The 12077-nt window shown below is 35.0% G+C and overlaps 1 protein-coding gene across 1 annotated transcript in view; it reads right to left on the reverse strand.

The window, feature by feature from the left end:
* Positions 1-995: 995 nt before the first annotated feature.
* Positions 996-12077, reverse strand: part of LOC116738297 (ephrin type-A receptor 3-like) — a 111096-nt gene continuing 100014 nt past the window's right edge. The window contains exons 4-5 of the mRNA XM_032594593.1: positions 2696-2764; positions 996-1150 (exon numbers count right to left, since the gene is read on the reverse strand). Of these exons, the coding sequence (XP_032450484.1) occupies positions 996-1150; positions 2696-2764 (224 nt within the window). The remainder of the gene's footprint in view (positions 1151-2695; positions 2765-12077) is intronic.

Here is a 12077-nt window from a genome sequence, read left to right on the forward strand (position 1 = left end):
GGATTAAGGAGTGCACCTGTCATGATGAGCACTGGGTGTTGTATAGGAAGTGTTGAATCACTATATTGTACACCTGAAACTAATATTACACTGTATGTCAAATATACTAGAATTTAAAATTAAAACAAAACAAAACAAAACAAACCTGCCCTCTGTTCCGCAGTTAAATTCCTAAACATCCTTTTTTTATTTTACTCTTGCCTAAACAGATTTCTCCTTTCACATGAAACAAAATGTGAGTTTAGTATCAAAAAAGAATGTTGCTGGGGTATAACTATTTATAGGATGTAGGAAGACATAACTCTTGTGCTCTCTTATAGAGAATGCACACAAGATACCATGATCGTGGCATGAATCAATTTCCAAAAGTGAAAACAAGGCAGTAGCCTGAGGAACACAGCACTTCTGGCATGGGAGCCAGAAAGAAATGTTTGCGATGGGTCTCAGATATCTCTGAGGAAACAGAATGGAAAGTATTGCATAGCATCCTCAAAAGCATCCTTACAGTAACTACAACCCTGAGTCTCACAGGTTATTTCTACAAACACAGGCTAGGCTGGTGGGCCTCTGGTTCCTTACTCCCCCTGGCCCTCTTCACTAGGAAGGCCCAGGGAACACTGGTCACACGCATGTGCTCTCCACTCAAATTCCGTTCTCATTTCTTACCAGCTACAACCTCTAATCTCCTCCCATGGGAAATGAGGGTAAGACAGCACCTTCCTCAGAGGCAGTTGAGAGGATTAAATAAAGCACTAGGCTCAGATATTCGCCAGAGGACAGAAACGGCTGATATTGAGGTGCTGCTCTCGTATCAAAGAGGAACAGTCCTAGAACTAGAACCAAGGAACTTTTTATACCAAGACTATTAATACAATATGTGCACTAAATAACCGCACCTACCTGTCATCTTTGCATTAGTAACACATTACAGAAAAAAGAGAACCAAATGTCAGATTTGATGTCATGTCAGCACATCAGAGTAGCCTAAAAGGGGACTAACTCCATAGCAGCTGTCTGAACCCTTTGCTCAAGGAAACACCCTCAATCTCCAAATGCTTTGTCTTTGATATCTCTTTTACTACTCTGTTCACATTCTCAGTTCGTGCACTACCAAATTCCAGCCACTGAACGTCAGTCACTTTTTCCAGCTCTATGCAAGTAACATTCTTCCACTGGTTTTAAATGTCCACCTTCATGTGAATATTCCTGAAGTCGTTATTGTTTCTCTCACATAAAGGATCTAAGCTTTGTTTTTCTTTGCAGAAGTATCACTTTCTAATGATCTAAGTAGTTAGTAGGATTTCATATGCCTTTAGTAGGATTTCATATGCCTTTAACAGTTTTATAAATTTCTAAATAAATTCCAAGTGAATCCCAGAAAGGATAAGGCCCGAGGTACCATCATGAGATGCTTGGGCCTGGGTTTCAATTTAGGCTCTACTAATATGTAATTTGACCTTTTTCCTATTTAGGCTCTGCTAACATGTAATTTGACCTTTTAGCCTTAACTTATATTTATGTAAAAGAGGGGTTATTCTAGACCAGGGTCTCTCAACCTTGACATGGTTTGCTTGGATAATTTATTGTTATAGAGGCTTCCCTGTGCATTATACGATATTTAGCAGAAACTCTGGCCTCTAAACACTAGATGCCAGTAGCAATCCCCTCCCCAAGCTGTGACAACCAAAAATACCTTCTTCAGACATTTTCAAATGTTCCTTAGAGGCAAAATCACCTGGGGGAAGAAATCAGTCTACACTTTGAAACTCTATGGGTGGCACACAGAAAGAATCTGCATTAGCATTTGATTCCTTGATGTCTCCACTAAAATCTAACTTTCTTGAGGGCAGGGACATTTTCTGTTGTGTTTTGTGTGATATTTCCAGTGGATACTTGGTATAGTAGGTATTCTTTAGGCTTTGTTTGATGAAAATGGATAATGATGGAATATTTAACTCCATAGAGATTGAATCCTCTCCATTTATTACCTCTTAGCACCACATTTTTATGAATCTCTAAGCAATATTCATCTTTCATCCTTACTCCATTTCTTTTCCCTTATGAACTTATGGATATTGTGCTTGCTTCCTTTTAGCATAAATTCAGTTCAGGTACTCTTTAGAATCCAAGATGTTTGGGAGCAAGAAATGTATTGTCCTTCCCCCCAAGTTCAGCACATTAATCAATTCAATTCTGGATGCCATAAAACCTTTACACATGTTGACTGATAGACTGAAATATTCCACCTTCAATATAGCAGCATGAGATAGACAGCAAATGGATCCAAATCTCTGAAATATACATTTTCTTCTCTAATAACTACCAGAGAAGTAAAAAGGTTCCTTTCCAACCATTTATATATACAGATTCTATTCTGAGTTTCACAAAACTTTACATGCTCTTTATGCATTAATTCAAGAATGGTATTCTCTCATCCCATAGCATATGCTTTCTCTTTTCTTGTTGAAAGTGAGTCTTCATGTCAAAAAGCAGCAGCTGTTCTCAATTACAGCATCCACTTTTAACCTTTTGTGGCTTTGTAGCTGACCACTGAACAGAGAATTCAGAAATATTTTACATGGAGGGTCTTTCACTATTAGAAGCCATCCTTACTTCTTATTTTAATTGTGTTTTTTATAATACAAAAAGTCTGCGACCGCTCATAGTGGGCATGATTTTCACGATCTCGACTCACCCTTGGAATCTCCGGGTCTCCTCTCACAGAACCAATCTTTGGCTAGAAGTCCACACTGTGGTAGTGTTTCTAAAGGACAATCAAACACATCTCAGAGGACTATCGGGATAATGGTAAATAACATGACCAAAGTTTACATTACTTTTTTTCTCCTATCCTGGATTCTGATCCCTAAAAGAGACATCCATAAGTGATTACAGTTATCTGCCAACAGGATGTTTTGTCCGCTTTCTGGACGATGAGAAGCTACAAGAACAGAGCATACATGCAGTCTCTCTAGTCATATGATTCTTTCCAAATGGCTCTTCTTACTTTAGGAGCACTTTCATCAAATATTATCAAAACTTAAACTTCTCTCCCCAATTGCTTTCTATTAAAGTTTACTGCCAGCTGTCAGAGCTGTAATGTAAACCCTTATTAGCTCTTATAAGTTCTACTCTGGAACTAATAAGGGATTGTCAAAACTCCAAACAGACAGAAGTGGGGGGGGAGAAATCACAGGAAAGAAGGTGGAAAGTGCACAACGAATCTGTACTTGCAAACCAAACGCTGTGAAACTATTACCGATGCCTTTCACAGAATCTATGTATCTCAAGAGGGAGAAAAAGATCTACTTCTCAGTTTATTTTGCATAAGGTTGGATTTCCCTTCCTTTGATAGGAGCTGACTAAAAATAATGAAACAATATGGAAAAGTTAATGAAATATCAATTATCTCTTTTTAGAATCATAACATGTATTCTGAAAAACAATTATATCGCATTCTTCAAATTTTACAATCTAGAAGCTTTGATAATATCTGAATAGCTAGAAAGAAAACCAGGTTGAAAAATTAAAGATGGGTGTTCTTGACAAAAGCTATAGATTATGTATCAGCTTTAAAATATTTCTTTTATATAAGGGCATGCAGGAAATCAGAACTGAGGAAGACTGTCTATATAAACCCCAAAGTAGTCTAAGTTAAAGAACTGAAATTTCAAGACTTCCTTCAAACTTAACTACTTGATTGTAAATTATGATGCCAGATCCATGAGCTATTTGACAAGGTGACATTTATTAAGCTGCCAAGTAACTATAATTTTCATATGTTCAAAATATCTAATATCCCATCTCTCACAGAGAAATGGGCTTAGATGTGTCTTTTCCTTTGAAAATTCTAATCACTTTTCAGAGGGGTTTACATTTACTAGATACTTAGTGTTATACAAAACAATGTTCTGATCTTCCTTTGAAAATGAGACTGAAAATGCAATGACAGAAACAACTTCTTTCAAGTAAAATTAGAGCTATTTTATTCTCTGCAACTTAAATTATTTTTCCCTATGTCTTAAGTTCCCATAGTAAATATTGTATTGGGAAGCTCAATCCATATTTTTCCACAGATAGGCTCCCAAACAATTTCAGTGGAAAAATTATTTGTGTGGCCCAAAGAGTATCTATTTGGCATATAGGTGTTGCCTAAATTATTATTTCCACCTTTGAGACACTGGACCAGGCAAAGTACCTGACGGTTCACAGATTTTAGCATACTTAAATAAAAAATCGTAAAAGCTAATACCCTGCAGCTATTTGACAAGGGATGATGTGAACTAGGTTAAAACCTTGGGAAAATATCTTCATACTGACCTGCAAAATGGCCTTGCAGGTCAAGACAAAAAGTAGTAAAAGACCTACTTACAGAAGAAATGTCTTACTATTTTTTCCTCTTTGAATAATGGGATTGGCAAGATTATACAACTAAAGTTAACCCATACAAGGTAAAGTAATTCATATTTTACTAACACACTGTAATTCTCATTTAGTTGTAAACCTGTGTTATAATGTTACCAACATTTATAAAACCGCCCATGTTTTTTGTCTTTTACGGTGATTCATTGCTGATCATCTAACTTGTACTTATTAATTAGGAGGTATTTCAATAGTTACACATGAATTCATTCTACTCCTTAAGTTTAACAACAGTCATATCTCTCCTAAATATGTTTGCAATTAAATTGTCTCTGACTGCTCAAAATAATCTGATTTGTAGTTTGTACAGAACAAAGAACTCACATTTCTTTTTAGTATCTTAAATATGCAAATCCATGGTTTAAATTTATACTGTTTGTTTTTATACAGACTCAAAAATGAACTACAATACTTAAATAACTCACAAGCCAAATACACTCCCTTAGTTTTCCTCTCTTTTTCGTATTTTAAAAAACGTTTTACTTAATTACTGTTTAGATAGTACATTGACATAATTTGATTGAAGGTTTCCAGTAATATCATATAGTAATTCATGTAAGCATATTTGGCATTTACTTCATACAATTTATACTGTTTTCTTCACTGCCTTTTTTACTATTTGGGTGATTCTTAAATGTACATAATAAATATTTAAAATAAATCAAAGAGATATAGTTAGTTGTATACAGAGTCAAGTAGAATGGTTGGACAAATATTTTTGCTTACTTGATTATTTTTTTTGACTCGTGATTTCTTCAAGGCAAGAGTATTATTTATTGTTATAACCTCCCCAATTACCTAAGCTAGTCTTTTATACGGTGAATATTAGGATGTAACACAGTGAAAAACTTCTGGGCTTAACATTTTTAAAATGTAGAATTTTTATTTTATTTTGCTATTGTTGTTTGTTTCCTAAACTATATTATCTTAAATCAGTTAAAATCTAAAAGCCTTTCTGGGTCTACAATTAATAAAAATGTCCATCTCTAATTTTAAGGCTGCTTTTGAATAATCAGCAAAAAAAACATGCTAGAAAGAATAAGAGAGTGAGTCAAACACTAGATGGGAAAAATCAAGAGTGACTGATGTTCAGAAGAAGAGAAATAAAAGCTAACAATATGAGAATAGAGGAAATAACACCTGTGAGTAAATAGGCTAGAAGCTTAATGAAACTTAAAATGAAGTCTCCTTGGAAAAGGAAAACCCTATTTTGGGGCGCCTGGGTGGTGCAGTCGGTTAAGCGCCCGACTTCAGCCAGGTCACGATCTCGCGGTCCGTGAGTTCGAGCCCCGCGTCGGGCTCTGGGCTGATGGCTCGGAGCCTGGAGCCTGTTTCCGATTCTGTGTCTCCCTCTCTCTCTGCCCCTCCCCCGTTCATGCTCTGTCTCTCTCTGTCCCAAAAATAAATAAACGTTGAAAAAAAAAATTTTTAATAAAAAAAAAAAAAAAAGAAAGAAAAGGAAAACCCTATTTGGAAGAAGGTAGACAACCAATGCATAAATAATGAATAGGCAGATATATAAATTCATTAAAGACTTTTTCTCTCCCGCCAGATGTCTCTAAGGTCTAAGGTTTAAGGTAAGAGAGAGGCTGTTTGAACGGATGGGTTTGTCACATCTGTTTTAACACAGATGAAACAAGAAAGTAAGAAAGATCACACATTCCAATGACGTCGATGACTAATCATAGCAAGGATGTTCATATACCTTTAACCCACCGCTAGGCACTCTACAATGGGCCAAGTATATATTCATTGGTAATTCTAAAGGGTAGGTATTATCATTCCCCTTTTATGGATGAAGAAACTGAGGCTCAAATTGTTTAGCTGCACACTTGATAAGCAGCATTCTGGGGCTCTTGATCCAAGCACTCAAACATTTGTCAGTGACAAGAGTATTTTGCTAAATAAAACAATTAAATTCAAACTGAAGTTTGAGGCAAACTTGGAGAGTTTTTCTGCATTGTGTTAATGCTACCATAACTTGTTATATAAATTGGTGAGAAGACACAGAAACTTGTATAAATCAAGGGTTTTATAGCCATTATAAAGCTGTCACAATGTATCTGTCTAATTCACTTGAAAGTTATTTACATTATTACTTATTAGTGGCATATTTCTTTTATTAAAATAAATTCACTGGTTTGAAGAGTCATGGGTATGCAACTGCTAAGAGCAAAGTGGTGATAGAGGGTTGTCATTTTAAACTCAGGGAAAACAAGTAAATTTTTCATAATTCAAGGTAAGAAACCTGGTAATTTCAGTGCAGTAATTAAAGGAGGAGGCATCTAAGTACTAGGTGTGTAAAACAAAACCATTTCAGCATTTTCCTAAATGCTGAAAATTTTCCTAAATGCAAAAAAAAATTGCTTTATTATAGGTATGTGAGGCAATTGATTTTCGAAAGTCAGAAACACAATATTCATCATAAATTCATAAAAGAGAAAGGTATTCTCTCAACTACCATATAAAATATTACCTTATCTCATCTGTTCATTAATTAGTTTAATGATAGTCAGGTGGATCTAGTCTTAGCTTGTTGCAACTGTGTGCGACCTAAATGTCAAATGTGCTCATTTCAAATTAGATGAAAGTTGTGTCTGAAAGACCTAGTAGATTCAAAGACAGCATAAAGTATGTTCTCTCCAGAGCTTACTTTCTAAGCATGCACAGTTGGAATGGTTCATTCAGTAAGTATTCTTTCAATAAGTATCTCATGGAGAATTATACTCTGCTAGTTCAAGGCATGATGCTCCTAAAAAAAGAACAAGACGTGGCCCCTTCCCTCAAAGAACTTTCAGTCTAAGAACAACTGGAAAGAAATGCTTCTGAATTCATTAAAATGTAGGCACTCATTGCAGTTCCAGAAGGTGCAAACAGACTCAGTAGTAAGTGCTAAGAAACTTCAACAGAGATTTTCAATTTTCTCTACCTCCTCTGTCAGAGTAAGCAGAATCTCCAAACCATTTTGTTATTGAAACCCTGACAGGTTCTTTAAAACTTTCTGAATTGACAGAGAAATGAATGGAGTAAGAACTGATATCATAAGTCCTAAGTGAAACAAACATAATTATGGACAATCATCAAAAAGTCTAGATGTCTTCATACATCATATCAAACACACTTTTCTATTAAGCTGCTAATGTACAAAAACAAGGAATAAAGTTTGCATTCCACAATGAATGCACAGAGATAAAACACAGAGCAACAGATTCTTCGGTGACATTAATAAGGTATTTGGTACATTAAATCTAAACAAAGTTTGTAGGAGCAGGAATATTTATAGTAACCTCCTGGTATCTGCCTCAAATGTAATTAATTGACTATATAAAAAGCCATTAGCATTCTCATTTTTTTCTCTCCAAACTAAATCAAAGCAGATAGCATAATTTATTATCCAGGATTAAAAGAAATAATAATAAAGTTCACAAGGTTTCTTGGCATTCATGCAAAATTTCTTCACATCTCCAATCCTTTTTTTTTTTTTAACATTTATTCATTTTTGAGAGACAGAGAGAGAAACAATGTGAGTGGGGGAGGGGCAGAGAGAGCAGGAGACACAGAATTTGAAGCAAGCTCCAGGCTCTGAGCTATCAGCACAGAGCCCGATGCAGGGCTGGAACCCACGAACCATGAGATCCTGACCTGAGCCGAAGTTGGATGCTTAACCGATTGAGCCACGCCAGTGCCCCTTTCACATCTCCAATCTTAAAAAGTTAAAAGAATTATGGTGGGATGTAAGAAGTAAAAATGATTTCTCCAGTGAAAGAAATCAAGTTTATTTTGATTGTCAGTGATTGAAAGCCCAAATAGTAGATGATTTAGGTTTGTAATTTTAATTTTTAATGTTATCATCTTAAAAGAGCTTTATTGACATCCTGTAAAAACAACTCAACCTGCAATTTGACCACATCCAGCAAGTTTACCCAGGTACCAGAAACATGGCCCAAATGCTTAAGCCACAAACAGTAAATTAAAAGAGATACCAGGATTTCCTCCTCTATCATTAAATTGAGAGAGAACTTATTTAAACTAAAGCCATATTTTAAAATTATGTGTATTAGAAAACCAAGTCTAATACATGATTTCTTACTTTTCTTACTAATCAGTAGATTACTTTTTATCAGATGAAGCATGTGTGGGTTGTTTTTTTTTTGTTTTGTTTTATGTGCATTTCTATTTTACCAAATTTATCACAAGCACTCTCTACCCTCCTGAAACTGCCTTTTTCTGTATTTCCAGTTTGCATGGCATGCAATTCCTGAATGACTCTTTAGTTACCAATATCTCTTTCATTCCTCTCTTATTTTCTTCCTCTAACCAGTCCTTGAAAGAGAACGGTGTACCACTTTCTATTCTTAGCTTTCCCGTGTTCATTTTTGGCACAGAAAAGGAAGAGCAGCAACATGAAGCATCTAATTGTAGAACATTTTAATTTCCTATCACTTATATCCTCCCACACCAATACCTCCTTCCTCATTAACACTAATAACTTATTTTTAGTTTAAACTATTAACTTAGCTCTGTTTAATAATTCAGTTAAAAAATCTACGTTTTTTAAGAGCAAAGACCTAATATTTTAAACACATTCTCTCTCTCTCACACACACACACACACACACATACACAATACACATAGATTTTTGACCTACGAATCAAACTAATTTAGCAGAGATAATGTTTATCTTTGTTTTCCTAGTGTCTGGCACAGACTTTAGTACATATTACAAAACTCGGTCATTGTTGAATAATTGAATAAATGGTGAAAAGATATTTTCCACTACTTTTTCTCATTTCAGGAAAAATATACTGTTGTGAAAAGTATATACAAGAAAAGTGTAATGCAATGGTTAGGGTTCTTGTCCTGTACAAAGATAACTCTGGTTTTAATTATAGTTCTGAAACTGATGGATGAGCTTTTTGACAATAAAATGTTTTTATCAATACATTTTTCCTATTTTCAAATGGACATTGCCCTATTTTCAGTATGCTTAACCAAACTTCAACTGTTCCAATTATCCATTTATACTGGAATAAATGGTTCAGAATATTTCATTACTAAGTTCAGAAAATGATCTGGTTATGAAATTTAGATCTTCTATAAAGCCTTCCTGTGGAACAAACGCAGAACACAAAACTCTAATGGGAGACATTTCTACATATTTTGAGATTTTGAGATAATGATTCAATAAACAAATTATAAACTTTACCTTCTAGAATATGTAAGCTCCGTAAGGTAGTTAGCCTCTTCTTCTTACTCCAAAAGTTTCCAATCCCAACAGTGATGATCCAAATCTCTCAATAAAGACTTCTCATTATTAATGAATAAATTCCACTATTAATATTGAAATACTCAAAATTAATCTCTCCTTCCCCTACATTGCCAAAGTTCCTTGTACTCCTGGTAGAAGACTGATTGGTCTGTCTTGCATTAAAATTATTCATTTATGTATTTGTCTTTCATAGTAGATGGTGAGTTCCTGCAAGGTACATACAATTCATCTATGTTTCCCCGTGTCTGGCACATGATTACTTTGTACTAATGGATGGTCAAAAACACGTATTGAATTAAATTTGGTAGACTTTTTTTGTATATCTAAGATGCTTGGTGATCTATATATCCAGATTTTATTAGATATCACCGAGGCTAAGCTTAGTCCTCCCAAAATATGACATTTTGGCTATTTGGCTAGTAACTCTTCCAAACAATCTAGAAACAGAAAGATGTGGGAAATGAACTGAAATAGATAAACCATAAATTAACAGATTCTTAGTTACTTTATGCCAACTCACTGCGGTCCTCCTCCTCCTTCCATTTACAGTACTCTTAACCCCTGTAGAATCTGTGTCTTCATGGAGTTTCTTGGTCTCTGTCACCACTGGACTAAACCACAGGGAAGCTGTGTGGATTGAGTTTGAAACTGCAACCTTGAATGAGATGGCCTGGTTTCAGATCTCATCCAGCACTTATTAAATACACGAAGGCAAGATATTTAACCTGTGAATGCTTTGTTCTCATTTTTTTGAATGGAGATAATAATAATATGTACCTATAGGTTATTTGGGGGATAAATAAAGACAGCTCATGGATGTGAGTTGGCATATAAGCACACTGTCTAGCATCTGGTAAATAATGAATGAATGTTGAAAAAATGTTTTTGAGTTCTGATACAGTGCTTTGAATGAATTTGGCATCCATTAAATATTCCTTTAAATAAAGTGAAGGACTCTTGTTTTCTTTTGTGTTAGGCAACTGAAATTCCATGGTCGCTGATCACTGTGTTAGAAAATTATCCTGAGATTTTTAAAATCTAGCTGTATATGTATTCCAAGTAGTGGGTATGTCAAGCTATTGTCCCATCCTTTTTTTTTTTAAAGAGTGACACAATATTTTTTTTTGGAAAAAAACAAAATGAAAGTGATCACATGAAATATACGAAGTTTGTCTAGCTATCTTTTTATCTGTTTCCTTTCTGGGGATTACCATTCTTCTGTGTGCCTGAATATAAGCAGTGCTGATAGAATGTTGACCTGTGAGAGTCACAGCAAGCTATTTGGATCAGTCCTCAGGCTTTACTACAAAGTCAACCAAAAAAAAAATTAAAAATTAGAAGAAAGGAAACCGTAACAGGCACAGGAAACACCAGCACCGTCACTGACAACAGCAGCAAAATTACAGGCTTTGCACCAGATACGGAACCAATAGGTGGAGTACTGGATTTTTTAAGATGTAGTACAGTAATGCCCAAACTAATATATTTAAATAAACATTTGCTAAATATGTAAATCAGAACAAAGTAGATTACCTCGATGCATTGTTTAATAACCTGAATACACAACTGTTGCGATTAAAAAAGAAAGGAAGCCAAAACTCACCTGTAAACATTAGCAAACGTCAAGATATGACCCTAGGACCACACTCCACCTGTAAATTACATCACTAAAAAATCATCCCCCCCTTTAAATTACAATCACATCTCACTTCATGGGCCATCTAATTCTATTATAATTATTTTTACTGATTTATCTTCATGATCTTTGTCTTGAAATAATGTGCTATTAATGCATATGTATCTCATTCCGAAACTAGTATTTTCAAATGCTGAGAAAGTCTGTGATGACATAGCATTACTATATCGAAAAGATGCTGTTGATATCCTTCAACATAATAAACTACAAGATTCAAAGATATAGAACTTTGACATAAATGTTACCTCTAGGCGTAATCTTGACATAGAATGCAATTTAATAGCATAGTAGTTACTTTAAAAAAGTAGTTCAGTAAATTAAAATGAGGTTAAAATAGCAATTTTGAATTCATTGTGAATTTTTTTTAAATTTTTTTTAATGTTTATTTTTGAGAGAGACAGAGACAGAATGCAAGTCGGTTAGGGGCAGAGAGAGAGGGAGACACAGAATCCGAAGCAGGCTCCAGGCTCTGAGCTGTCAGCACAGAGCCCGACGTGGGACTCAAACTCACGAGCTGTGAGATCGTGACCTGAGCTGAAGTCGGACACTCAACCGACTGAGCCACCCAAACACCCCTCATTGTAGATTTTCTAAATACAACTTAATTTGACTTTTTTTATGTGCTACTAGTTTGTCCTCAAGACAGCATGTAACGTAAGTTAATTATTTGTATGCTTTATTTATTTGTAT

The sequence above is a fragment of the Lynx canadensis genome, chromosome C2, assembly GCF_007474595.2.
Source record: "Lynx canadensis isolate LIC74 chromosome C2, mLynCan4.pri.v2, whole genome shotgun sequence".
In the NCBI taxonomy this organism is placed as follows: Eukaryota; Metazoa; Chordata; class Mammalia; order Carnivora; family Felidae; genus Lynx; species Lynx canadensis.